The 25,901-nt window shown below is 48.6% G+C and overlaps 8 protein-coding genes across 8 annotated transcripts; 3 read left to right on the plus strand and 5 right to left on the minus strand.

Moving 5' to 3' along the window:
* Positions 1-1,327: 1,327 nt before the first annotated feature.
* EI90DRAFT_2910210 (cytosine-purine permease) lies at positions 1,328-3,239 on the minus strand (the record flags this gene model as incomplete). Its single annotated transcript, XM_039054390.1, has 7 exons — positions 1,328-1,712; positions 1,768-2,327; positions 2,385-2,521; positions 2,627-2,709; positions 2,763-2,870; positions 2,952-3,041; positions 3,103-3,239. 7 exons carry the CDS (start codon positions 3,237-3,239, stop codon positions 1,328-1,330), a joined length of 1,500 nt encoding a protein of 499 aa, XP_038920093.1.
* A 429-nt stretch (positions 3,240-3,668) lies between these two features.
* On the minus strand, positions 3,669-6,480 carry EI90DRAFT_3043622 (uncharacterized protein). Its single transcript, XM_039059267.1, has 4 exons — positions 6,177-6,480; positions 5,573-6,106; positions 5,106-5,510; positions 3,669-5,032 (listed from the first exon to the last, which is right to left on the minus strand). The coding sequence occupies exons 1-4, from the start codon at positions 6,219-6,221 to the stop codon at positions 3,788-3,790; spliced, it is 2,229 nt and encodes a 742-aa protein (XP_038920094.1). The 5' UTR covers positions 6,222-6,480; the 3' UTR covers positions 3,669-3,787.
* Positions 6,481-7,519: 1,039 nt separating this feature from the next.
* EI90DRAFT_3279780 (RNA12 protein-domain-containing protein) lies at positions 7,520-11,462 on the plus strand. Its single transcript, XM_039066710.1, has 15 exons — positions 7,520-7,839; positions 7,905-8,086; positions 8,142-8,328; positions 8,388-8,474; positions 8,538-8,813; positions 8,880-8,943; positions 8,996-9,148; positions 9,207-9,285; positions 9,340-9,503; positions 9,564-10,072; positions 10,121-10,348; positions 10,407-10,586; positions 10,639-10,741; positions 10,807-10,872; positions 10,933-11,462. Exons 1-15 carry the CDS (start codon positions 7,696-7,698, stop codon positions 11,199-11,201), a joined length of 2,691 nt encoding a protein of 896 aa, XP_038920095.1. The 5' UTR covers positions 7,520-7,695; the 3' UTR covers positions 11,202-11,462.
* A 451-nt stretch (positions 11,463-11,913) lies between these two features.
* Positions 11,914-16,304, plus strand: EI90DRAFT_3279781 (FACT complex subunit SPT16). The gene is made up of 17 exons (XM_039066711.1): positions 11,914-12,022; positions 12,111-12,224; positions 12,306-12,393; positions 12,451-12,575; positions 12,629-12,787; positions 12,844-13,248; positions 13,298-13,462; positions 13,521-13,645; positions 13,700-14,159; positions 14,216-14,386; positions 14,444-14,624; positions 14,676-14,801; positions 14,854-14,969; positions 15,024-15,197; positions 15,254-15,543; positions 15,605-15,743; positions 15,798-16,304. The coding sequence occupies exons 1-17, from the start codon at positions 11,954-11,956 to the stop codon at positions 16,089-16,091; spliced, it is 3,201 nt and encodes a 1,066-aa protein (XP_038920096.1). The 5' UTR covers positions 11,914-11,953; the 3' UTR covers positions 16,092-16,304.
* Positions 16,305-17,277: 973 nt separating this feature from the next.
* EI90DRAFT_2673171 (uncharacterized protein) lies at positions 17,278-19,287 on the minus strand. Its single transcript, XM_039053443.1, has 3 exons — positions 18,578-19,287; positions 17,542-18,520; positions 17,278-17,473 (listed from the first exon to the last, which is right to left on the minus strand). The coding sequence occupies exons 1-3, from the start codon at positions 19,139-19,141 to the stop codon at positions 17,436-17,438; spliced, it is 1,581 nt and encodes a 526-aa protein (XP_038920097.1). The 5' UTR covers positions 19,142-19,287; the 3' UTR covers positions 17,278-17,435.
* Positions 19,185-20,736, minus strand: EI90DRAFT_2673766 (uncharacterized protein). The gene is made up of 2 exons (XM_039053444.1): positions 19,599-20,736; positions 19,185-19,430 (listed from the first exon to the last, which is right to left on the minus strand). Exons 1-2 carry the CDS (start codon positions 20,562-20,564, stop codon positions 19,332-19,334), a joined length of 1,065 nt encoding a protein of 354 aa, XP_038920098.1. The 5' UTR covers positions 20,565-20,736; the 3' UTR covers positions 19,185-19,331.
* Positions 20,737-20,922: 186 nt separating this feature from the next.
* EI90DRAFT_2992009 (putative methionyl-tRNA synthetase) lies at positions 20,923-23,217 on the plus strand (the record flags this gene model as incomplete). Its single annotated transcript, XM_039056127.1, has 9 exons — positions 20,923-20,968; positions 21,021-21,214; positions 21,273-21,359; positions 21,412-21,534; positions 21,580-21,691; positions 21,741-22,002; positions 22,055-22,269; positions 22,320-22,603; positions 22,659-23,217. 9 exons carry the CDS (start codon positions 20,923-20,925, stop codon positions 22,929-22,931), a joined length of 1,596 nt encoding a protein of 531 aa, XP_038920099.1. The 3' UTR covers positions 22,932-23,217.
* An 81-nt stretch (positions 23,218-23,298) lies between these two features.
* EI90DRAFT_3287176 (Got1/Sft2-like family-domain-containing protein) lies at positions 23,299-24,510 on the minus strand. Its single transcript, XM_039067041.1, has 9 exons — positions 24,154-24,510; positions 24,014-24,087; positions 23,897-23,952; positions 23,809-23,829; positions 23,655-23,744; positions 23,577-23,589; positions 23,495-23,518; positions 23,405-23,444; positions 23,299-23,342 (listed from the first exon to the last, which is right to left on the minus strand). Exons 1-9 carry the CDS (start codon positions 24,273-24,275, stop codon positions 23,309-23,311), a joined length of 474 nt encoding a protein of 157 aa, XP_038920100.1. The 5' UTR covers positions 24,276-24,510; the 3' UTR covers positions 23,299-23,308.
* Between the last annotated feature and the right edge of the window lie 1,391 nt (positions 24,511-25,901).

Genomic DNA, 25,901 nt, shown 5'->3' on the forward strand with positions numbered 1-25,901 from the left:
ACGTTGCAGCTCCGCAAATATAATTTGCAATCTGACAACTGCTGCCGAGTTCCATGGATTACTAGGACCAACCTTTTCCTCAACCCTTGACCTTGGCATTAATGGGTCCACTAAGCAAAACCCCCATCTTTGATATGTTGTTGTATCATCTGCCATATATTATGTAAGTAATATCACTCACTTAGAGGTATGTATCCAACCCATCATGGTACTATATTGTTCTTCATTCATAAACGCCCGATGGACCGGTGAATGCCACCGTTCCAGTCTCCACGCTTCATGAACACGTTTTTTTTCTTTCCATATGTGTCTCGTATCTCTACGCCGCCCGGATAATATCCTTCTTCGTCTCTCCATCGGGTCGTGTTGTGGCGGGCTTCATCGATAGAACCCCTATTTCCTATGCCCACTCGACTGAAGTTGCTAAGTGTTAGTTCCCACTTAATCATGGAGTCGCAATGTGTTGGTCTATAACAAAATCTGATATGTACTGCACCCTAGAGACAGGGGTTTCTCCCAAAAACTCGTCCCCCCATTCAAGAACAAACTAATTTGCACCGGCTTTTTTGGTTGCATTCCTGCATTCCCATTTTTCAAGGACGACGTGAGCCACTTCTTGCCCATAGTGTGAGGACGCGGATGCGGAAAGTGCCTGTCAGGTCCACAACAAATTCATCACCGCGGTCCTCGGGGTGTCTCAGATGCTATCTTTGGAAAAACCACGTTAGTCACGTCATTCAGCCCATCATCACCGAATTGTCGATTTTCAGGCACGCTCAGCGTGCCCTGGTCATGCTTAACCGCCTTGATATCAGCTCGGGATATTGAAATTCGTGTGATTCTAGATCCAGGCAAATTACACAGCATGGACAAACAAGATATGAACATTCCAATCTGGGTAAAATGTCGTGAATTCCACCTTTCCAGCAAAGAAGACAAAGCGAAGACAATTACAATTGAGAAAACCACAACAGAAAACATAAGGATCATGAAACATGGACGAGACGGAACAAGTCGTAAGCAGAACAGAAAACAAGACGCAAGGTATTTACATGCGTGGGTGGTGAGGTGGTGAGGTGACGCCTGCAGTCGTGGAAGGGAAAAAAATCGTCAAGTAGAACGCCCGAGTTCCGAACGAGGTCGTAAAGAGTCTTGCGATGTATGGATTGAACATGAGCAATTAAAACGTGAAATTCCAATAACCGGGTTGAGATCCGGGACGAATTCGGGTCACAAGTCAGAGGGAAAGAGCAATTTGGGGCAGAAAGGTATTGCGATACAGGGATTCCCAAATTATGCTTGAATTGTCGAAATCTGGCACCAAGCCTTAATCGCCCTTTCGTGGTGTCAGCAATCGCTCAATCGGCCGCAAAATGGAGTAGAAGAGCGCAGCTCCGAAGAAGCCGAGTTCAAAGCCGATATCGCCTGCACCTGTCTTTGCAATGGGTCCAACATACCAGATTTGGTCCATGCTGGGAATAATTAAGCCGAAGCTTAGAATAATACTCCCCAGACCAGCCAACCCGAGAGGAAGAGCGTGAAAGTCATTCCAAAGAGTACGGTCATAACGTTCACCAGAGGAGGAGCGGAAAGCAATGTGTTCGACGAGGAGGACAGCGGAGAAGGGAGAGCAGTAGTATGCGATGATTTCGAGGAAGTGAAGCAGGGCAGAATCGAAATGCTTAGCACCGACGATAGCGAGGGGTATGAGACTATGGGACACGAGTTAATAATGTGGCTATGCACCTCGATGCCGAAAACACTCACATCGCCGTGGAAATAACGGAGAATACGTATCGTGGCAGTTTGGCGAACCATGGCGCCACGCACTGGAATGAGATACCGAAAGAGTACATCGTAGGAGCGCAAGCAGCAGGCACGCTCATCGCAAGCACGACCATACAGAATTTGCCAAATCGACCAGCAGGCTTGAGTACAGCAGCGAATAACCCGCCAAGATTATTCCTCTGATATCCCAAAGCCCACTCCTGGTTGGCGTTCGATGCAACAGCGAGCGAAGCGCCAAGAATTTCGAGGAGAACGAGTGGCAGGAAGAAGCCGAGATAGGCATATGTGAAAATCTTCGCTTTGGGAACAGTGGGGGGCATGTATATAGTATAGTCCGCCGCAAGGGTTCCCCAGGAGAGGATGAAGCCCGCAATGGCCGATGCGAAGGTCAGGACCTGCGAAGCTGTCGCGGGAGCTGGTGGAGGAACGTTTTTTATGTGCTTTCCGCCGATCCCGACCGTAATGATGAATACGATCGTAACTGGGATCCATGCATAACGTTCGTATATGTTAAGCACTTTATATCCGGAGAAAGTCAGCTGAAGCAAATAGCTCATTCAGTCACTGTAAGGGTAGTGAACGAAGGGAAGACTTACTAGAAGCGAGATCAGGGCAATGATCACGATGCCAACGTTCCACGACAGGTTGCCATTGGATGCACTGGCTAGGGACTGACCACCAAGGATACAGTTGAGGATGAGGAAGCCCATAAATACCACAATGTTGACACAAGCTGTAAATGGAGGGGAATTGGCCAAAAGAATGAATTAGGCAAGAAGCATATTTTGATTCGATATCGGTGGCACCTGGATGAGGTGCTGGGAAATAGAATACTTACAAATAATTACAGCACCAATGTATCCTAAACTATATCGCGCAAAGATCATCTGGCGAAGACCGGTAATGGGACCAAATGTCGAACTAAAACGAGTATAGGGTTGGTAAGGATTTTACGATTTGAAGCAAGGGCTTACAAGTAGGCTGGGATGACACAGCATGCCGCGTTCATGAAAAGTATAACCAGAGCTGAGTCGCGCAGACCAAGGCCGAAAAATATAGGTCCGAGCGTGCCAGTTGACACACTGCAACATGTTGCTGAGCGTGAGAAATAGATACACAAACCGATAATCCAATAGTATGATATTGGGCACAGACATACATACCTGATCAGACAAGTGTTGGCACTGAGCCAAAGGAAGAACAAGTTGATGAAGTTGGTGTAGGTCTGCTGCTCTACCTTGACGGGGGACACTCTTGTGGAAGCGGAGGTCCGTAAGCGATGATACTCGGGGTAATTGCCAGCTGATCACTCACCCATGAGCCTCAACGCCGTAGGCTTTCAGCTTATAGGCAATTCTTGCCCGTAAGGTGCTCGGTGCGAGTGTGTTGTTTTCTGCAATTTGTGCATGGTCGGAGAAGGAGGAAGAGGACTTTTTCTCGATATCCACCATGGTGGTCGGATAGGTGGATGATGATGATGGAAGGGGGTGAAGGAGAGGGGGGAATGTGCGGGCGCGCGACGGATGAATATATATTCACTTTGTCGCGATATGGTGTTGGGCAGGGCCACCCATACATTCCCTTTTGCCTGGGAATATTGCTAAGCTATTTGATTTTGTTCCCGGAGGGGCAGCCAAAGGCAGGCCGCCGGATGCAAATAGCAAATTTGCAATAAATGATCCAATTCAGCTCTCATCATCATCATCAAAGCGCCCAATTTAATTTATCATGCCCTCAATTGAATAGATTGGCAATCGGAGGGATTCAGTAATCTCGATTCGACATCTCACGGCCCGCTACAATATTCTCTCAACCAGTTGTGCCAATTGACTAGACCAGACTAGACCCTATCCCACGTCGACCAATTACAATTTAAGCGAGTTTCCCAGGCCTCGTGCCTGTCCAAATGCATAAATGAATAAGTAAAATAAAATAAATAAGCACACCATGTATTCCTACCCAATCAAATCTCTGCGCGGCTTATCCCGCGGGCATCCTTTCAAACCACCCAGATATCTCCGAATGTACTCACCTCCATCATTATCTGCCCTCCAGAAAACACTCGAAGCCCACCTCCGAAGCCCTGAAGCCCTTTCCGAAGCGCAACATATTCCAACTTAAACTCGTATCGCACTCTCGCCTCGTCAGTGGATACCATCTCTGCCGAGCCCAACTTGACCAGGGATGGGCCAACACTCACTATAGCGTCAGCGCTGCATGGCACCAAGCCGGCATTGGAAACAATTCCCTCGCTGGGGGTAAGGAACGGGGAGGGAACCTCAGTCGCTGTGTTCAATGAATAACCGCCTTTGTTCCCAATGTGATGATCGTTTAATGCATCAACAGCTGGCATGGTGACCGTTGCAAAACCACGAGTTGAATAAGTTTCTCCCAAAAATGGCGAGATTGACTGTCCATGTGACGGTATGGGAGAGCTCGCCATGAGTTGGTTTGAAACCACATGTTGGGCCGGATCGCCGATAGAATGGAATAATCCAGACCCACTTGCCTGTGTCGCAAACGGTACGCTAACCCGACCCGACCCTCCAATCACAAGGCTTTCTGCACTAACGTCCAGCGCTCGTGTCTCTGTCCTCTGGATCGAGATCGTGGTCGTCCTCATTTGGTTCGTATCACCCATAGAAAGTCCGTCCCTTGTGGCAGAAGCAGAGGGGGTCTGTTGAACATCCAGCCTGAACCGCACATGAAATGGTTCTTGTGCCTTGATGACGGCACCGACCTCAGCAGCCTCATCAATGCGTCCGCTTGTATCCGCCACAGCTAATTGACTACCTAATTCGGACGACGCTCCAGCAACTCTCAATACTGACAACGTGGCTTCTCTCAAATGTGAAAAAGCCCCAGAGGTGGCAGCAGTCGGAATCGGGGGGGCTTGCCCTCCCTGACCTTGTGCTGAAGGGGGACGGTCAGCAAGAGGAGCCATGCTTGAGGAGGTTAAGGAACTCAGACTCGGCGATTGAGAACGGGACATTGGACCTGTCCCGACGTTTCGTACTCGGAACGGTGAGCCTGGGCGGGATCCTGGTGTAGATGTCGACGTCGTAACGGTAGGCGAGTGGGGACGGGAGATGGAAGATGCAGGGCCGGAGACATGTGGCGGAATGGCTATCTTTGGGTACATATAGGGAGGAAGACTTGAAATAGGTTGGCTGGTGCCAGCAGTATTTGCATTAGGATTCAGAGGCGCAGGAATAGGAAGTGGCGCAATCTTTCGCGAGAGCATCTTTACGCACATCACGAATAATCGAATAACGTTAACATAGACGCAAGTAAGGGTCAGATATTATCGAACTTACACTGGTTAACAATCTTCCTGGCTCGCCGAATGAGGATGTCCACGCTATGTCAAGTCGCCCAAGCGGGACTGTGCTGCCTGGGGCCTGCTTCGACGGTCGTTCGGGGGGTGCTTCAGACCCATCACCGTCACTCTCCCTGGGGCTGAGGACGTACAAGTACTGTCTGGTGTCTCCGGGAGACATCCCCGCCCTTGTGTTATCATACAGGGCATCATTCAGATCCCGGACTTTGAGGCCTGAATTAGGCGCGCATTCAAAGCGGATACGCTGGAATGTCATCGGTCCTGAAGAAAGATTTTGGAGATGAACTTCGAGGAAAACTTTATCCCTCTCTGATGGCCGCAACAACGCATTGGATGACTTGAGGGTCTGAACTTTAGTCTTAACAGAGAGGGGATTTGTGACCTGACGAGAGATCGCAAATAAGATTGGTGTACGCGGGCTATGATGCTCGAAGGAAAACTTTCCATGAATTTGTAATACTTTCTCAATGTCCTGAGCGTTGGGTCCGAGGGATCATCAGGTGGAACTGGATACGTTGTTGCAATAAAGCCAGGGATTCTATAAGTCAAAGTGCATGCAAGGACATGTTGGCCTAATTCCTTCATTTCTACTTGGACTTTGCATTCCATGAAACCGCCTGCTTTAAGCACTGAACTCTCGCTGCCCGTTTCACCGATAGCGGCCTTGTTTGAGGTGCTTTGAATTTCGACCTTGAGATACACCGAAGACGCATAAATTGGAGCTGGGTTGTGCGTCAAAGAAACGGAGTCATTGTTGATACAGATTACAGCAGCGAAAGTCTCGCCAAGTTGGATAGTACCGAAGGATGCCGGCAGGAGGAGAACTTCAGAAAGGGGATAGTCTCGAAGGGTGCTGGGGTAAGAGGCAAGCGGAGCAGATCGTTCGAGAGATAGGATGGAAGAGCGCGCATGTTCGGTGAGTGGCCCGCCATTGGGCTCAGTGAAGTAAGGTGCCGAGTGCGTGGCAAGCGTAGGTCGCTGCAGAACCATTCAAATCGAATAATTGAGCTCAGCGAGTACCTCACTCCATATCAGCGAGGACACCTACAGAAATTCGCATCACTTTCAGCGACAGCGCGTGCGTTCCCTCCATTCACTCAAACCCTCCTTCACCACGCCTAGCTTAACGCACAATAAATTCGGCCAACTCCGGCACAGCTGAGAAAGCGCCGTTCAAAAAACAATATTCAAAAGAAAAACAAAGCGAACACCAGCAACTACATAGGAGGGTTGCATGGCCAGACATACGATAATGAAAGGTAGGGACACGTGATACTGCCGGGCTAAGATTAATATTGGGTATCTTTCGCCACACGTACTGGTAGGGTGAATGTGCATCCCGTTTCCTTTATTTCTTCAATTAGCACTCCTTCATCACCCTTTTTCGAAGTTTGTGTTGGAGTTACAACGACGCGTGACTCACTAACCAAATTCACATGATCTTACTTTTCGTTTCCGTTGTATTGATACCGTGACTGCATTGTATATAGGTAATTGTTTTGGTATATTTTCCTTTTCCCCTCAGTTCTTCATTCACGGAGACTGAGCTCCCGCGTTAGCCCTCATATTAGTTTGAAGTCCCATCCTGGATATCTGCAACCTTTCTCGCATAAAACCATTAACCCTTGAACGGTAACAATTTTGTGTTTTGCATGGAAACGCCGCAATTTTGCGTCGATTTTTTACGGAGAGTAGCCAATGGGGACATACTGTACCCACACGACCAATTACCGGTCACACATCACACTGACGTTCCGGTTGAATGATCCTTGTCACACCATTTTTTTTTGGCGCCTAAGTGGCTGTGTGAAATCGAATTAAATTGTCTGCAAGGAAGTAGTTTTTTTGGTATAAAATGTATCAACACGAAAATTTGCCAGTTGGACATTTCCAGCGCCACTGTGGCTGGTGTCACACCAACCTTGCCACCTCTTCCGGTTGCTTGTCACACGTCACAAGGAGAAGCCGGTTGACTATTTTGTGTCACACTCGGAACCTCAGCCGGTAATTGGTCGTGTGGGTACAGTAACTCCACACCAGTGAAGATGGAGGAAAGAAGGATGCAAACCCAGTGCCTGAGATGGCAATTATCCCACTGCCAAACTACTACACTATACAGGTTCGTATGTCCCTGAAACTCATCCCGACCCCAGACTCCTAGTTCGAAGGCACAGAACTTGGTGGGGTTGGCATGAAATGCGAGTCACCGGAGATATCCGGGACGCATGTGGAGGATAATGGAGCACCCAGGAGTTGCAATTCATTAGCCGAGCTTGCGAGGCGTTTGTATTTTTGTGTATATATATACATGCACGGACGTTGACCCAAATCATTAGTTATATTTCCTGCTTCCATCTTACATCATCTAAGTGAGCCGCTGGTAGACGCGTTGTCGTATGCGGAACGCCATTTACAACACGCTTCGCTGATTAATCTGATTGTGACTCATTCCATTTTGACACGGTGCATCCCAACGTTCGCGCGTGCCCCGTACTGAATGGTAATACACGTGCAAATGAAATGTTGTATTGCCTCGTTTAAATATAGTTCCTCACGCTGCAAGGAGAATGCAACACCTGCTCTTGCATCAGAGAGGCATTCAGGTGCCAGTCTGGCTGGCGAGACAACCTCGCCTTCGAGGCGACTTATTAGTCCATCGGTCGGTTATAAATACTGTGCGGAGACGCGCACGGCATGACATGGCTCCGAATGTATGCGGTCTGCACTCCTCAGGCTCTCTTCATTATTTGAGTTACAATTCATGCATTTGTTGCAGTCGCCACAGAGGCTAACCGCCAGTCTTTACATTGATTCCGTTTTCCCAGTAAGATTCGGCAAGTGGGATATACGTTATCTCTTCGCCACTCTCCGTCAGCCAGCCATAATGGACAGACTGGCGGCCATATTCAAGGACATAGACGTTCATGGATTCAAGTTACTCAATTTGGAGCTCCCAAGGTGCGTTGCATCAGCTGTAGGTACATTTCCCCATTCCTTACTGTGATGGATTTAGATCCAAGGATGGAGGTGTTTTTGCCGAATTTCAGTACACGGCCCCCGACCCTGAGGAAATACCATATTCACTCGCTGAGATACAAGAGGTTCTGCGCAAATCAGCTAGAGATCATGGTGGTGTGCCTTCCTGGTCCGGTTTGAGGCAGGGTGATATATGGCTTGTAAAGGGGAAGCCTTGGAAAGAAGTAAAGCGACTCGTTGCGGCCGTGAAGTTCGGTGGCTGAGAATTCTACAATCGTTACAGGATTTGGATCGCTTTCCATCATCACAATTGAGGATCGAATTTGAGGGTGCAGATGTTCACACTGAAGTGCTGTACGAGGCGCTCAGGGTACGGCGACCCTCTGCATATTCTGGATAAAATCCTAAAGGCTTCCCTTCCACGATTTGACAGCCCTACGGCCCACTCGTTGACATCACTCGGCCATCACCTGTTCCTGCAGGGGCTCCCCACTTTGCGAATGCTGTATTCTACCAGGTCCGTTCTGCAGTGCGCGCTCAGAATTGCCTGCACGGAATCGTTATATACGCAAGCGATACCGCAAAGACTCGTTTGGGCCTTGTCTTCGAAAAGACGGTGAAGGTAAGCGCAGTTCGGGATTGGCTAGCCAGTCATCCAAGAATTGTGTTGCCTGTCCTTGCGTTCGTTTTGGGCATGCTGACGTACACGGCATGTCCCTATCTTCTAGTTCACTAGAGAAATGTTGTTTATCTGTTGTGAATATATCACTACTAGGTATTTGACCCCTTACGGACGTTCATGGTCGAAGTTAAAGTTTGGGAGATATTTGAGTACCCAAGTAAGATTTCAATCCATCCTTGTGGGAATGAGCCTCACTGCCAGTCTCTTAGGCAACAAGTTGACAGAATGGCTCAGGAAAAATATTTTTGGGAGGGTGCCGGTTGACCTCGGTGAATACCAGTCTCTGGCCATTCCGGGAGGCACATGGGAAGAAAGGAAGGAAGCTCAAGTTGCCATTTCAACTTATTTGTCTGATCAACCTGGTGGGAACTAGTTTTGTTTTCTGGGTCCATCCATCTTCAATGCTGGATTTCACCCTAGCCACAATCCTCTTTCTCCATGGGCCCGCCGGATCCGGAAAGTGGAATCTGGTTTCTCGCATCCTTCGTACTCACAAGCGGTTCGTCGCTTCTCCTTTTCCTTGCTGACCTTTCGTCTCACGCTGAACCCCGAGACCTCATCTGGTCCTTGACTGCAAGACTGTGCTAGCACAAGATTCGGACACCAGTGTGATGGCCCAAATTGCGAAGCAAACCGGGTATTGGCCCCTCTTTGGCTTCCTCGGCTATCTGAACAATATAGTCGATCTTGTCAGTGTTGGTCTCATCGGACAAAAGGGTATCCATCTTCTTCCTTTCCAGTTGGCATTTTCGGCTGCCTGACAGTGTTTATCTGCAGCTGGATTCAGTAGCCCCCTCGACCAACAGCTCATGGATCTTCTCAAAACCGTCGTGACGGCACTTAAACGTGTAAACCACAAACACATACTGGAACACGAGCGAAAGCTTCGGAAAGAGGTTATGCAAGATGAACGCGAGAAGCAGGACAAACGAGTCCGCGATATCATTCGTCATGGATTATGGCACGATGGGCGGCTTGATTGCATTGCTGGAAACGGAATTATAGGCGAGCTTGGCCTCGGTGACGAGCTTTTTAGGGCGGAAGATGATGTTCCCGAAGACATTGGAGACGGAGAGAAGCAAGCTGTCGAGGTATCAGCTAGGAAGTCGGACTTTCATGATCTCGTCACGAAGCAGGAGCGCTGGCCGAAGGCTTGGCAAGAAGCTGAGTTCTCTGGAGTGCCTATTGTGATTGTTAAAAACTTCGGCTCGAAAGGTGGCACTGGGACTCGTGACATCGTGCTGGATGTGTTTTCTAAGTGGGCAACCCAACTTGTCGAGGGCCATGTAAGCTTTTTGCATCTTTTCTCGTCCAGAATCCTCATCATCGCGCAGATCGCGCACGTCATTGTCGTGAGCGACAATAAGGAGAATGTCAAACGTTTGACAAAGTCACTTGGTGCTCGACCCCTCACGGCCGTTTCCCTCGAAGATGCAGATACGATGACTGCTCTTCAATTTGTCACAGCTCACTCGAGCAATGCTGAACTTATGCAGCGTTTAACTCTTGAAAAATTGTCATACATCGAGAGGCTTGGTGGACGCGTGAGCGATCTCGATGCGGTGCGTTATTTTGTAGGGATTTGGGTGAAGATGCTGATTCTAGTACAAACCATTCAAGCTCGTTTACAAGATACAAAATGGGATGAGCGTTGAGGCCGCTGTTGAGGACATCATTGAACGTACGACAAGCGAAGTACGTAGGAATACGTTCGGTGATGATATGGACGATGTGAAGGGTCTCGCATGGCAACGCGAGCAAGCGTGGGCGGTTGTCTCCAAACTGGCGTCGCAGGATGAGGTGCGCGTTTGTGGACGGAACTATGCAACCCCACTCATGCCGCCACCGGAAGATTCCCTATTTAGACACTCTCTTGGATTTCCCCTTCAAGGGCGATGACGTTCCTATAAGAGAGATGGAGCGCGCAGAATTAATCCATGTTGTCACTCGTCAAGGTGCAGTTGATCCCAGATTTAAAACTATCTTGAAAGTTGCTCACCTGTATGCACATTTTCTGGAGGAGTGCCAATATCGATTCGGGCTGGTAGACCAGTGTACAGATACGTTTTCCAGAGACTGATGAACGGTATGTGGAACATCACCAGTAATGGATTGATAGGCTCTTGATTTATGTTTTACCACACAGACCCAATATTCCATGCGCTTCAGGAAATAGGTTTCAACGAGAAACGGATTGCACTGGCTGAATCAAATGTTCGAGCTTGCGAAGAGGAACTCATCAAACTCAAGTCGATTGGATTGGACCTGACGGAATCGTACTGGGGCACCCCTTCAGTGAGCCTTAGAGTCAAATACTTGGCCCAGAAGATGAGATCTTCTGCGCAAAAAATTATCCTTTTGGAGGAAAAAAATGCCAAGCTGAGGAAAGTTCTTACGAAATATCCTCGATCGTAGCTACTGGTCGAAGTAATTTGTAAGTGCGAAATAATTGATAGTACCAAAGCTGCACCACTGTTACAAGCGAGTAAACAATCTGGTTTGGTGAATAGTTTTCGCAATCCACTCTCGATGAATGCTTATTCGGGAAGTTGTTTCATGCATGTTCATTGTGTCGCCTCCAGTTCCGTGTACGATTCGCGGTTACGTTCGCATCACCATTACCAAGAGTAACATACAGGGCCAACGGTACCAAATTTCAAGTCACCCTAGAACATCTGACATCGAAGGTCTTTCAAGTTTTTTAGACAATCATGTAGTGTGGTTTCTTATCTATGTCTGTGCTAAGTTTGAGGCCATATCCTTGTGATTTGGACGACTTAACATGTCCTGTTGTCAAAGCAGAGCATGAGGAAATGGTCAAGGAATGGGGTCCCAATGGTGGAATCGGGGGGCAAAACCGACACGTCTGAGGCAACAGGAAGTATATTCAGCTCAGAAGATGTCTGGAATGATGTACGGAACTAATATTTTATGAATCATTTTCCTCCGAACACCACACATACTAAGACGAGTGGTTCGTTGGCTGTGTTTCAATAGAAGAAATCGGGTGAATCTCAGGGTCTTATCCATCTCCTAGCGTCTCGGCATCTCACTGTGGGATGCACTGAGCATTGGTGAGTACGCAGTATCAGGAACTCTGCTAGTTTGAAGCAGTCACGTGCGGATTGGTTCCGAGACTGACTCTTACCCGCTGCCGACAATTGACCATGGTGTCTGTTACCCTCAACGCACCTGCATTCTGGAACCGTGTTGGAAAAATTTTGGATGCATGGGTGGTAAGTTGGGAGGTGTTAAAGTTGACTTATGCTAGTACTCAAATGGCATGGGGGTTTCTTGACGCGCTCGACTGGTGTTACTGCTTAGGAGGGGCCAAATCAGCCTGATTGGGCACCGCTTGGCGAGCTTGACGCGCTCCTCGTTCTTTCCGGGGAGTCTCCGACTGAAGACGAGCCAGTGAGGAAGTCTACTGCTTTCCAAGTACGCGACCACCGTCAAAATCTCTGAGTTGCTTGCCCAGAGGCCGTGTAAACAGCACAGTGACGATTCTCCCTTGATTAGTCATGGTTACTAGGAGGCTACGAGTTTCCCAACTCAATGATACTCATACAAAGGGATGCCATTACCATGATTTCGTCTCCCTCCCAGGGTGTGTTCCATTGTCGTTCTTTTGAATTTGATGTATGATATATAATTCGCCTTATAGCCCAGATCCTTCAGCAACTCTCTGTAGATGGAGCTATTCTTCCCATTAAGGTGATTGCGAGAGCACGAGCCAAAGAACCGCCAAACAATGCCATGCCAGAACTTCTGGAGAAAATGGCCTCATCTGTACATTTGTCTTCTCTTTCCCAGGAATTGATGTTAATAAGTTTTGAAAGCAGAAAAGGATCGGGCTTGCTATCAAAGAGAAGCATACTGGGAAGCTTGTGGATGAGTGGGAAAAGCTGCTGGCTGAACCGGGGCGCAAGGAACAATTTGAGTTCATCGAATGTGGCCCGATCCTTTCCTCTGCTATGGCATCAAAGGACGAGGACGAGCTTGTGCGTTGCATCGCAGCATCATCCGGCATGATTAACCCTCATTCTCGTATGTTTAGAAACTCGTCCGAACAGCCTCTCATCTTGCTTCAGCACTCTTGGCTCATTCATTCGTTCCGAAATTGGAGACAATTCTTGACAATCAGAGTAAAATTGCTCATATACGGTTGGCGGACTACATTGAGAATCGACTTGGTGCTCCTGACGGGTCCAAGGGTCCTGACATGCGTGTCTTTAACAAGAGCAAACACTTGGGACCAGATGTTGATTATAGCATGGTCGAGGTCACTTACACACCTATTATCCAGTCAAGGAACACGAAAACGGGCTATGATCTAAAGCCTAGCGCTACATCGAGTGAGGACAACATGGCTGTCAGCGGAGTAATCCTCTCCTCGATCGGTGTCAAATACAAAGCCTACTGTGCTCAGGTAGGACGGAGCTTCTTGGTTGACCCGACAAAAGTGAGGATTCGTGTTCGATTCATTGCCAACTCTCACGCATTGGATGTAGGAGCAAGACCAAAACTACACGTTCTTGCTGAGTCTACAACAAGAACTCCTGTCCAAGATGCATGATGGTGCTGTGGCTAAGGATGTGTATGCCACGGCTGTCGATTATATCAAAGCAAAGATGCCTCATCTCGAAAAGCATTTTGTGAAGACAATCGGCTTTGGAGTGGGTATAATTGGGGATGGTCCGTCTTTCTTCACAAGCTGATTCTTTCCGCCGATAGATGGGAATAGAGTTTCGTGACAGTTCATGGCTTCTTAATGCCAAGAACACCCGCACACTCCGTTCCGATATGATCTTTTCATTATCCATCGGTTTCCAAGACCTTGAGGACAAAGAGGGGAAAAAGTGATTGCCTCTTTCATCTTGGCTCTTTCATGCGTTTGATTGTTTTCGAGCTAGATACGCTATAGGTCTCACGGATACCGTCAAAGTAACTGCAAATTCATCCGTATGTCTTACTGAAGGCAGCAAAACTCCGACGGAATACATCTTCCGCTTCGAGGATGAGCCAAAGGAGAAAGCCTCTTCCTCCAAGGCTCCTAATAAGTCAGACAAGAAGGCTGTAAAGGCGGACCCCGATGCATCCCCGAAAACGAAGCCATTGAATGGGGTGACTGTAGGAAGCAAAATCCTCCGTGGCAAGACCCGACAGCAGTTGCTTGATCCAGAGGCCTCAAAATCCGTCCAGGCCAAGATTGCAGATCATCAGAGAGAGTTGCATGCCCAAAGACAACAGGAAGGCCTCGCGAGGCATGCTGGGGAGGATGGGACCAATACGGAGGATAATCGTAAAACTTGGAAGCGTTTCCAAAGCTACAAGGGAGAAGCAGGCCTACCGAAGGAGGCGGAGTCCCTCAGGGTAGGCGCAGGCATCTCACAACTCAGACGACTTTCACGTCTCATACGTGTCGTTAGATCCATGTTGACCGCAGGAACCAAACCATCGTCGTACCCATTAACGGATTCGCTGTACCCTTCCATATAAATACTTTGAAAACGTGCAGCAAAAGTGACGAAGGAGAGTACACTATTTTACGACTCAATTTCCAAATTCCCGGTTCTCATGCTGGCAAGAAGGAAGACGCGGTACGCATATTATATCTCCTTCGCTCGTGGACGATTTCATCTCCCTCCCTGACTTAGCCTTTTGAAGACCCTGATGCTACATTCATCAAGTCTCTCGTATACCGTAGCACTGATGGCAATAGGTTTGAAGCGTTGAACAAGGCCATATCTGATTTACGCAAGGAAGCCACTAAGCGAGAGAACGAGCAGAAAGAGATGGCTGATGTCGTTCAGCAAGATAATTTAGTGGAAATTCGAGGTGAGCGTACTTCCTCGTCCAGCTTCGCCTGATCTGAGTTTTGTTTCATAGGACGGAAACCGCTCAGGCTTCCAGACGTGTTTGCCCGCCCGGCTCTAGATGGCAAACGCCTTGCAGGAGAGTTGGAAATCCATTCCAATGGCGTCCGCTACATCTCTCCTCTTGGCGGAAAAATTGGTAAGCTAAATCCTAGAGTACTCTTTGACGGGGCCAACTCGCGTGTTTTCAGATCTTCTCTTTAGCAACATTAAACATCTCTTCTTTCAACCTTGCGATGGCGAAATGTTGGTTATCATCCACTTCCATTTGAAATCCCCCATCATGATTGGGAAGAAAAAAACAAAGGCAAGGCAGTTTCATCCTACGTATCTTCTTGTTGAAATAATGGTCAAGTGATAGGATGTACAAGTTTATCGGGAAGCATCTGATGTTCAGTTCGACGAGACTGGGAACCGTAAACGCAAGTATCGTTACGGCGACGAGGATGAGATTGAGCTCGAACAAAGCGAATTAAAGCGAAGGAAACAACTCAACAGGGAATTCAAGCATTTTGCTGAGAAGATAGCGGAGGCGGTGAGTGTCTGATTTTGTCGGTCACAATCATTGATGTTTACGAGTACGTGACCCAGAGTGATGACCAATTAGAGGTCGACATTCCATTCAGAGAGCTTGCGTTCGAAGGTGTTCCCTATCGTACAAACGTGAAGCTGCAGCCAACAACAGAGTGCATCGTCCACCTCTCCGACCCTCCATTTTTTGTTGTCACGCTTTCCGACATTGAAGTTGCCTCCCTGGAGCGTGTGCAGTTTTCGCTTAAGCAGTTTGATATGGTCCTTATTTTCCGTGATTTTAACCGTCCACCGATACAAATAAATTCCATCCCGAGTTCCCAATTGGACAATGTCCGCGAATGGCTTGAGTAAGTGGTTAGTTACATGATGCACTTGCGTCTTGGTTGACATGATCACTGTTGTCTTCAGTTCGGTGGAAGTCCCCGTGGGAGAGAATGCGGTCAATTTAAATTGGTCTCAAATCATGAAAACAATCAATGACAGTCCATACGAATTTTTCAAAGACGGTGGTTGGGCATTTTTGACAGGTGGAAATGCCTCCGATGTGGTAAGGAAATGGATGTGCGTCTCTGTGACCCGCTAACAACCTTTGACCTGTTAGGAAGAGGAGGAAGTGGGGGAGGAAGAGAGCGAGTTTGATGCAGATGCAGCAGACTTTGCTTCATCGTCGAGCGAAACTGACAGCACCGAGTATTCAGATGCATCCGATGACAGTGACGAGGACTTTGGCGCGGGGTCTGGGAGTGAGTCCGAAGGTCAAGACTGGGATGAGCTCGAACGGAGAGCAGCCAGGGCAGATCAGAAGCGAAAGGAAGAGAAGGGTGGTTTCGACTCTGACGATTCCGCGAGGCCTAAGAAGAAGCCTGCGAAGGCTAACGCGAAGTCAAGACGCTGATCACGCCCAGACTTCTTTTCACATACCAAATCCTTATGTGTACTAAATTGTTCCAATTCCTCATGTTTTGGTATATCTTATCTTGATCTCCTCACTGCATGAAGATGGACATGGGTTCATGTGCAACGCACAATAATTATTGTCGAACAGAACTCTTCATATCATCAGAATAGATCCAGTAATGCTAGGACATGGTTGGGAATGCGAACGTCGACCGTCAGTCAATATGATTGTATGAGATAAGGATGATGGAAGAATTGGAGTGAGGTTAACTAACGGATTCTGATCGGGAAGACGAGATGTGGCAGCAGGAAAGATGTCTCTGTTTGTGTCGTCAACTGTAATATTTTTGGGCTAACAGAGGTGGACCTGTGGACACATGCTCATCGTTTTGTGCTTCTCCGATTCGGAAGCGCTTTTACTTGTCGGCGAGGGGTCGTAGGCGTTCCCGGCGGTTTGTTGGGATCACTGGCCTCACTACCGAATACAAATGTCATTGGAGGAGAGCTTACAGGTCCCTGCGTCGGAGATAATGTGGGACTGGCCGTGGGAGTTGCTTGGAAGGTAAAGCCAAATGCTTGCGGCTGAGTTTGTGATGTACCGAACCCGGCACTGCTTCCAGCCCCTGCTCCAATTGAGAAGGGAGGTGCGGAAGCAGTCGACGCACCAAAAGCGGGGGATATGGGCTGTGATTGAGGAAATGGTGAAGTGGAGGCGGGTGCAGGCTGCGCGAACGGATTGGCAAGCGCGAATGGGGATGAAGGTGTTCCAGGCCGGCTGTTGTCTACTGCAGCAGCGAAAGGGTTGGAGGAGTTTTGGGCAGGAGCTGCCGGGGGGGCAAAAGGATTCAATACGGCACTCGTCGTATTGCCCAAGGAAAAGGCTGAAGCCCCAGTAGTTGTCGAAGATGATATACCGAATGTTGATTGGGGAGCTCCGAATGAGAATTGCGAAGGAGACGAGTCAGGTGGAGGAAGCGAAGTGGTGAATACGCTCTTAGAAGGCGATCTCTCTGGGCTCATATCCATACCTGCATCCCCATTTGATTCTTGAGGGGGGGTTCTCGGTCCAGCGGTGTCACCAAACGTGAAAGATGACGCTCCACTCGTACTTGAACCAGATATTGGGCCAAACGGATGTGGCGTCCCTGGCTTGCTAACACCAAATGAAAATGCTGGAGCAATGGGTGCGGAGGCAACACTAAATGCAAATGGGGATGGAGCCGACGATGTAGACGCGGTGTGAAGAGTGTTATCCCCCGACAGGGTTGCCGTGATTCCAGCCGTTGGAGTGGATGTTGGAGCCGATATTTTGGAGCCAAATGTAGAAGTAGTTTGCTGCGAGTTACCAGCCAACCTGAATGAGAAAGAACTTGCAGCAGGCTTAATCGATGGTGCAAGCAAAGAACCAAGTTTATTCTCTGTCATTACTGAGGTCTGCGCAGGCGTACTTTCCATGGAGATAGCAGGTGCAGTTTTTACCATCGATGGAGGTGATGACTGCGTGGACGGTGTGCTTGACGTCTCCGGGTTACTTAATGAGAATCTTCCAACCGAAGCAAACGAAGAAGTTGCAAAGGCAGAGGATGGGGCTTTCTCCCTATCTTCCATTTTCTGGGGGGATGAAGGCGCGTTGGCTTCGCTAGGAGGTTGATTGAATCCTAAGGTTCCATTTGCTTTGGTCCTGACGCTTGGAGTCGCACCAGTCGAGCCCGATGAGAACGAAGTGGGTGCCACAGGTTCCCTGGGAGACTCTTCCTTTCCCCCCTCAGCCAATTGCTCCACTGGCGTTGAGGTCGATGTCGAATTGGACAAGGATGCAGAGACAGACTTCTCGGCGGTTGGCACGCCACTTGCGGAAACACCTCTGAGGGGTCCAAAGGTGCTGAAAGAATTTGCCTTTGGATGGTCTGGGGCGGTCTGGGTAAGAGGAGGTGGTCTTGGTGATAAGAAAATCGTGGGCATCGATTCCGACGCAGATGCAAGAGAGGTCTTATTCGGTGTCTTATCATTCTCCGGCGTGGATGTGATCTCAGATTCGCCCAGATGCGATCTCATCATTGATTGAGACTTCGATTCTCCTTGTTTCGCATCCGTTGTTTCGAGGGTGGCTTCGGGACTGACTGGTGGCGATGACGTTGGGGGCACTAGTGAAAACGGTAACTTTGAGATCGGAAAACTGGGGATTGATCGGGGAACAGGGGGTACAAGGGAGGCTGACTCTATGTGCGGGGGAGCGGGTGTCGTGCCCAATGATCCACCATCCGGACGGGAAGAAATTGGCATGCCCGAGGCCGAAGAGCTGGCTGCCTTCGATGCTGCGCTGGACAAAGTGCCATGTGGCACTGCTGAGGAAGTCGAAACAAGGGCAGGAACAGCGGGACGGAACGTTGACTGTGTGGCCTTGTCAAATGCAGCCGGGTTCGCCTCCTTTCGATATGAATGAATCATTATTATGATATATGTATGTCGTTGAAAATAACCCACCAGATCCGTCTCACGCTTTGCATCTTCAGCGGGTGGGGGAGCCTGGAGTGCATTTGCAGTCGAAGCAGCTCCATCCGTGAGAGTCCACCCGACGGGTACTTCCATAGCGATGCCTTTGCTTTTGGCCCATTCCTTCAGAGCCACCGCTTCACTCTCTCCGCCATCGTCATCACCTTCACATTCTGTATCTATGCCAAATCTATTGGGACGACGTCGCACGGATGGTTCGTGAGATGCTCGGGAACGAATGCGTGGCGCACGCAGTGAAGATATAGATCGCACAGTGCTTCCAGACTTGGGAGGTACCGCAGATGCTACTAGGGGAACGAAATCGCTGGTGAAGGATTGAATAGATGACGGAGTTGGTTTTTCGAACACTGTTTTGGATGGGGGTGGCGGGCGTGCCTCGTCTACCTCTTGCAAGACAACAGGTTGCGTCTTCTCGTCCCCTTTCTTCCATGAATCCCGGCCCTTAGCGTTTGTTGGGTTTTTCGGCAAGCTGTCTGCACCTGCACCAACGTTCAGCACGGCAGAAAGATTAATCGCCTCATTACTCTTTGGCATGTGCAATAAATCCGCGAGGGTTTCTTATCCTCCTTGTCCGCAGCATCCACCTTGCTACTATCCCTCCCGTAAGAGCGAATCATTCGACTCGCTCTCCTGGAAATCTTGGGACCGGATGATGAGGGAATACGAACGGCAGCCCGCTGATCCCTTCGAAGCTTACGAGCACTGGACCACGGGAGAGCCTCTTCTAGAGCCTGAAATATCTTATCAGTGGCGTCCCGCTCAGGCGAAGGATCAGCCCGAGCCCCCGAAACCCGTGGGACAGAAGTAAGCTGCGAGAGGGTCCCTGTATGCATGGGCTGCAATTCCATCCCACAAGTGATTGTGGAGTAAAAGTGTCAGGGTGTGTTTATCGTAAATATCGGAACGAGTCATAAGATGAGATGTGGAGATTAAATGATAGTCAACGCAGAGCTATTTGAATCGCCACGAGTGATGGTGAACGCGTACTGACCATTGGGAAATTCGTCACACCATTAATACCACCGAAGACTGCATGCCCAGAACCTTCAACCGGATTCACGAAGCTTCTATTCTTAGAAATTCCTCTGGGGCCCTCTTTCTCAGATGCGGGTATGGCAAAACCCCCAAGTCCATCTACTGTGCGCCTAGTCGGACTCCCGAGAGGAGTCGATCGATAAGGAGACGTAGTGCGCATTCGCTGATCATCGGCAGCCAAAGAGGATCTTGGTTTAGGGAATGATGCGTCTTGATTCGAGTGGACTGAATCTGCCCTGACATATGGGCGTGCAGGCGAAGTCCTGGAGGATTGTGTGCCAGGGTTTGGTGACGGAGGGATCGGGATGAGAGGCATTGAAAAATGAGAGGGATACAAAGTGGAAGAGAGGAAGGGGGCTGATATGGATGACCGTAGTGTCTGCATCCCCCCGTTCATAATATGAGGCGTCAATGTAGGGCTCGTGCGACGTGGTTTCTTGGGTGACCGCATAAACTCATCATCAAGCGAACCGTTATCTTGGCTAGGTGATGTCCTACGCTTCGATTTGATATCTAGCTTCATTCTTGAGACATTTGGCCCCCCTTTCCCCTGAGAGGAGGTATTCATACTTAGAGCATTGCGCACACTTGTGTCGCCATGATCAGAGCCGAGGTTTGTACGTGACGTCGACTTGACTCCATTCATAGTTGACTTTGCAGCCCCAGTGAGCCATGAAAGGGGTTTTGTAACGATAGCGCGAATGGAGTCTACAAAACTGGTCGAACGACGCAGCTCATGACCATTGTTGGCCTGGAGTTTGCTCCCGCCCCCGACCGCCTTTCTATTTGCCCAACCAAGCCCACGAGTTGATGTGTTGGGTCTCTCATATGGCTTTGGCTTGAGCTTTTCCGCCCGTTTGACTTTGTGAGATGTTCTGTGAGGGCCAACCCGACTGAAGCCAGGTCGCGGTTGATCTTCCATTCTCAAATGGATGTTTCAGGAATGGAGCTCGGGGAAGGCTAACAAGTGTGAGCCCGGTGGCTTAGGACAGATTACTAGCTAGTATGTCGAGACGGCCAAGCTCAGAGTCCAGTCAACAGCCCCGACGTGGCTGCGACGGTTTCTTCGTGAGGGCAGACCCGGAAGCAATTTTTGCGGCCACCCAGACACAAATAAACCACAACAGTGGTGTGATGCGACATCGAATTTCTTCACTTTGACATTCAGTGCACTGCGAAGTTTGATATTGTGGGAATATTGGTCAAGGTCCACAATGTTCTTGCGACGCGCCTCCTTCACCAAACCACGAGGCTCTGTGGTGCGAATTCGGCGCATCTCGATGAAACCGTATTATGTTAGCACGCCCATTTTTTACGTAAATGCTGGTTTGTGCCCTTGATTTCCGAAAGATGCACTCGAGACTTATGGCTACGACAGCCCCTCACATTGGCCATCTTTACACGAGTGTAATCGCGGATGTTCTGGTGCGCTATTCCCGTCTCAGGCATCCTGACAGGCCGGTCTTTCTCAACACGGGTACGGATGAACATGGCTTGAAAATACAACAAGCGGCGGAAGCGGCTGGAGAGAACCCGATGCAGTTTTGTGACAGAATTAGCGAGCGCTTCAAAGTTCGTGCATGGCTCCAATGAGTGGCTCTGAAGTAATAACACGTACATCCCAAGTCAGGAACTTGGAAGAGCCGCCAGTATCGGCTCTTCCCGTTTTACACGCACCACTAACATTGATCACAAGATGTCGGCACAATACTTTTGGGTGAAGGAACTGATCTCGTCACCTCTGGCCGTCAGACTAAAGCCTCCAACAGGACCTGTTAGAGAGAAGCGGTGCTGTATACAAGGGACAACATAGCGGGTGGTACTCGATCTCAGACGAGTGCTTCTATACCGATGCGCAAGTCGAAACCATCACTGGTCAAACAAATGTCAAGGTTCGTTTCATCGTACTTGCGCCGTCAATCGCTAACATTTCCCAGGTTGCCACTGAAACGGGCTCCATCGTAGAGTGGACAACAGAAGAAAACTACAAGTTCCGTTTAAGTTTATATCGTGAGCCGCTGTTGGAATGGCTGAATGGAAACAAACTGTGTGGGTGTCTTCTGAGCCCTGCGTTATTTGCGTTTACATCGTCGAACAGCCGTTTATCCCCCGACACGTCGGGATGAGCTGATTCTCCAATTATCAAATCCTGAAAATTTCAAGGATATTTCCATATCGCGCCCCAGGAGCCGGCTCCAATGGGGAATACCAGTTCCAAGAGATAAACAACAAGTCATTTATGTATGGCTAGAAGCGCTAGTCAATTACCTGACTGCTGTCGGCCATCCATGGACTGATGGTAGAAACGACGGGAAGGGATGGCCGACGGACGTCCATGTCATTGGAAAGGATATCCTCAGGTGCACGAACCGCTTCTCATGGTGTGTCACACGACCGACATCAGTCGTATAGATTCCATGCAGTCCTCTTGCCTGCTTTCTTGCTGGCTATTGGATACGAGCTGCCTTCCACAATCCTCGCGCATGCACACTGGACTGTGAACCGTCAAAAAATGTCTAAGAGCCGTGGGAATGTCACTAACCCTTTCAGCGTCCTCCAACTATATGGGGTGGATCCAATTCGGTATTACATGATGAGCGTCGCTGGCAATTTTCATGATGACTCCAGTATGTTTACAGCACGCTAATTTCGTCGTTTCATTAATCGTATTGGCTAGATTGGTCTGAGGAACAAATCGTAAATCACTACAATCGCGATCTCCGTGGCGTTCTGGGGAATCTGGTTTCACGGATTACTTCTCCTGGATTGACCTCACTTTTAAATTCACTTGCAAGCGAAGAGGGACACTCGGTCACATCGTACGCTCTCCTTGATAAGAATCTTCCTGAGGATGCAATCATCAAACGCATGTTGGAAGAAGCACCTTCAAAGTTCGAGCAACATTTCAGTCAGTTTGAGATTGGGAAAGCCCTCGAAATCCCGATGGGTTTAGTCAATGAAGTAAGGTGTCCCTATAGGTGTTCTCCATCCATAACCCATCACACGCTAAATATAGGCAAACCGACACTTCATTCACCTGAGGTGGTGGGAACATAAGGACTCACCGGATATCATTCGAAGGTCTCATTTCTACACTCACGAAGCCCTCCGTATCGCCTCGATACTCCTTCAGCCATTCATGCCCACCAAATCACAGGAAGTTCTTGCCGCTCTGTGCGCTGGATGTAATCAGTGGCGGAGTACTGTTCTTGGAGCCTCGGGCGTTCCAGCGAAGTCAAAGCATACGGCGCCATACAGCACATTGTTTCCACCCATAAAACTCAACTGAGCGGTGCGATGTTTTCTCTAGCGAAGGTTTTGCAGGGCGAACAGGATCAGGAGGGGGGGCACTCCCATCGAACTGTGCTGTATTTATGATTCCCCTACAAATATGTCCTATTGCCTTACGGCATTGGGTCGCCGGATTAGAAGCTTGATACATATGCTCCCTTCAGTTCGACGCTTGAGGTAGTTGCATGTTGAAGGAACAACGAGAAGATCCCTGGACAAATTGTTAAATTGGGTGTTTGCGTATTAAACCCCTTCCAATGCACGTAGAGCTCCAATCGAACCGCAATGCTCTTATTAAATTGGTGGGATAAGTAGCGTGACATTCATGGACGGAAAAACAGTCGATAAAAGCACCCAAAATTTTCTGATAAACGCTCATGCTATACCAAAAAGGTTCTTGACGGCAGTCCTGGCGATGGGAAAAGCGACAAAATGAGAATTCAAATACCCACCCTATATCGAGGCACCTACCGGGCATATGGTATGTACGACAGGGAGTACCAGGTGTACGCTGCCACATTGAGTGAGATTCGTACAAAAGAGTCCAATTCGAAAACATACCGAGATATTCGACTACGACGAAGACTAATGAGGGTGTTTGTACAGTGTCAGATCGAATAGGAGGGGATGAAAAACGACCCACTTATACATAAGGCCTATAAACACATAGAACATTGGTACCCCAAGTTAGAGTCCGACAAGAAAATGGGCACAGACTCACATCATTGCCAAGCACAAACGCGCCAACAAAGACCAGTGCAATAGACCCCAAGAATACAATAGTAGCAACTACCCGCACAGGTGCGAACATCTTTATGTGATATTTTAAAGCCTAGCTCCCCAGGTCCCATTCATGTAATTATGGAGTAACGCACCATTTTGAGCTGCTTTTTGAACTAATAGTAATATGACGATTGAGACAACGTCAGACACTTATCGAGGAAGTTGAGAGATAGGGTTCACCCCAATTAAGAAGCCTGTCCCTGCGAGACTAATGATTATCCCCAGAGTGAATAATACTGATCAAGAATCGTAGAAGGTTAAGCAGGAGTAACATGCAGGTGACTGGATGGGGCCCACCAGTGAATGACCAGAGAGCACCAACGAAGAGAAGGACAGAGCCTATTATTGAGACCGCAAATCCTAGAACAGTGCTGAAGGGAGCAACAGTAACTGAGTAGTGTTCAAATGACTTTTTTGCTTGGGATTGTCACGCTCACCATCCTACGAAGCCGTAAAGTCGTTGTGTCCTCGTCAAACCTAAGAAGGAGAAGGCCGGCTTCTCATTGTCAAACAACTGGGCGTCGGAGGTAGCTTCGATATTGATCCAACCAGATGGCATGTTAGGGAATCTCAACTATAGGAGACCGCTCAGGATGTTTGATAAAAATGGACGATGAGACTTGTTGCAGGAGTACGGAAGGTGCCGTGAAGAACTAAAGAATCAAAGTGTTCTCGATGATCAAACATTCTGTGTATCAAGAAACTAATTCTTGCGAACACCTGAGCCCAAGCTCGGAAAGCAGTGTAACCGGTCACTGCGCGGAAATCACTGCCAGCGAGCTGAAGTACTTTTCATGACCCTTGATTCCTTCGCTCCACATCATCACCCAAATTCCCGCACCGTGTTGCCAAGAAGACCGCATCGAAGTTGCCACTGCGCCGTGTGTTGCCTTTACAACTTGCCTCAATGAAGATCTCTTTGCAATTAACTGGTGCTGTGTTGATGTATTTGAGCTCTTTAAACACTACGGAAGTTTTACCTTGTACCTGCGTTGGTATTCGATATCGGCGCTTCCTATATTGCTTTAATCTAGCCATCTTACTTTCGAGGGGCTTACAGGACGCAAATCCTTTTATTTAACTCGTTCCGATATCCTCTCTGGCTTGCTCCATTGCCCCAAAGAAAAGGTCTAACCCAGTGCCCATCTTTCAGAACTCGAACCCCTTCATTCAGGCACTTTTCTGTGGTACGGTCGCCCGAGCCTTGACTTCGACAAGTCGCAAACCGTGGAACCGATGGGCCGGGACAGAAAGAAAAGTGTATGATGTAAAAGAATTGAGGTGCAACCTCGCTGCACGTCACATTTGCTGGCTTATAAACTGTAGTACAAATCCCTGATGAGATTTTACTGGGTGGTTGCACGGAGAGGGCTACGCAAACCTGGCTGCCCTGGTCGCCGGAGACAATCTCCGATTTGACGGGGTGGACACCTGTAGGTTCACCCTCAGCCTTTGTCCTAACTCCTATTCTTCCGCATTACTTCCTCTGACATCTGCGAAAACGTTCCGGGTTTCTCTCAATCACTGTTAATTCCAGACACCGATGAATGCTTTGCATCCTTGGTGATTGCCAAGCTCATTGTTGGAACCTATGTAAGCACTTTCTACATGTTTCGGGGCCTTCATGTCAACTTGCACGGCTTTCTTTTTGATTTTGCGGTTACAATTGAAACCGTGATAACCCACACCCACTAAAATAGGTATGGGTTATCATGGTTTCAACTGTATTACGTACATACTGTGTCAGTGGGAGAGGATTTTGGAAAGATGGGCTGTAATGCAAGAGGGGAAAGCTTAGCGGTATGAGTGGTGGGAGAATATCAAGCGAAGCAAGAAAGAGAGCATGGTGGTCAGAATCACCATTGCATGGGAAGACAAGGAACTGCACTATAGTAGCTTGGAGAAAAAAGGTGTGGGCATGGGGGTGGAACATCAAGTGTTGATGATTGTGTTGCACCTGGTGACATAGTGTAAAGCATGGCAGCAGATCAATGAAAATATCATGAAACAAGTCACTCATCAATTTACTGTTGTTCTAAGAGGGCTAGGAGGCTGTTGGGGAAGGTGCTGGCTGGAGGATTGCGAAATGAGCACTGCTTGCATGAACGTCTGATGGCAACATTCTATCATTGCATGATGTAAGTGTGTGCACATTGTTGTAGTGGGTAATTGACAACTAGGTGTT

This window comes from Cantharellus anzutake (assembly GCF_015039405.1).
Source record: "Cantharellus anzutake strain C23 chromosome Unknown EI90scaffold_9, whole genome shotgun sequence".
Taxonomy (NCBI): domain Eukaryota; kingdom Fungi; phylum Basidiomycota; class Agaricomycetes; order Cantharellales; family Hydnaceae; genus Cantharellus; species Cantharellus anzutake.

Excerpts from the sequence above, each read along its gene's own strand:
- EI90DRAFT_3043622 (XM_039059267.1), bottom strand. The coding sequence starts at position 6,221 with ATGGAGGGAACGCACGCGCTGTCGCTGAAAGTGATGCGAATTTCT. Across the intron at positions 6,107-6,176 it reads TGAAAGTGATGCGAATTTCT|CGACCTACGCTTGCCACGCA; the intron begins GTAGGTGTCCTC and ends ATGGTTCTGCAG. Across the intron at positions 5,511-5,572 it reads GAAAGTATTACAAATTCATG|GTCACAAATCCCCTCTCTGT; the intron begins GAAAGTTTTCCT and ends ATCTCTCGTCAG.
- EI90DRAFT_3279780 (XM_039066710.1), top strand. The coding sequence starts at position 7,696 with ATGCAACACCTGCTCTTGCATCAGAGAGGCATTCAGGTGCCAGTCTGG. Across the intron at positions 9,149-9,206 it reads TTATTTGTCTGATCAACCTG|CCACAATCCTCTTTCTCCAT; the intron begins GTGGGAACTAGT and ends ATTTCACCCTAG. Across the intron at positions 10,073-10,120 it reads CCCAACTTGTCGAGGGCCAT|ATCGCGCACGTCATTGTCGT; the intron begins GTAAGCTTTTTG and ends ATCATCGCGCAG.
- EI90DRAFT_3279781 (XM_039066711.1), top strand. The coding sequence starts at position 11,954 with ATGGTGTCTGTTACCCTCAACGCACCTGCATTCTGGAACCGTGTTGGA. Across the intron at positions 12,023-12,110 it reads AAATTTTGGATGCATGGGTG|GAGGGGCCAAATCAGCCTGA; the intron begins GTAAGTTGGGAG and ends GTTACTGCTTAG. Across the intron at positions 15,744-15,797 it reads GTGGAAATGCCTCCGATGTG|GAAGAGGAGGAAGTGGGGGA; the intron begins GTAAGGAAATGG and ends TTGACCTGTTAG.
- EI90DRAFT_2673171 (XM_039053443.1), bottom strand. The coding sequence starts at position 19,141 with ATGCCAAAGAGTAATGAGGCGATTAATCTTTCTGCCGTGCTGAACGTT. Across the intron at positions 18,521-18,577 it reads CAAAGCGTGAGACGGATCTG|GAGGCGAACCCGGCTGCATT; the intron begins GTGGGTTATTTT and ends TCATATCGAAAG. Across the intron at positions 17,474-17,541 it reads ACCTGCTATCTCCATGGAAA|CCTGCTGCAAGTTCTTTCTC; the intron begins GTACGCCTGCGC and ends CCATCGATTAAG.
- EI90DRAFT_2673766 (XM_039053444.1), bottom strand. The coding sequence starts at position 20,564 with ATGGAAGATCAACCGCGACCTGGCTTCAGTCGGGTTGGCCCTCACAGA. Across the intron at positions 19,431-19,598 it reads GTGTGACGAATTTCCCAATG|GGACCCTCTCGCAGCTTACT; the intron begins GTCAGTACGCGT and ends CCATGCATACAG.
- EI90DRAFT_3287176 (XM_039067041.1), bottom strand. The coding sequence starts at position 24,275 with ATGCCATCTGGTTGGATCAATATCGAAGCTACCTCCGACGCCCAGTTG. Across the intron at positions 23,830-23,896 it reads GGACAGGCTTCTTAATTGGG|TTCAAAAAGCAGCTCAAAAT; the intron begins GTGAACCCTATC and ends TATTACTATTAG. Across the intron at positions 23,343-23,404 it reads TCGTACATACCATATGCCCG|GACTGCCGTCAAGAACCTTT; the intron begins GTAGGTGCCTCG and ends TCCCATCGCCAG.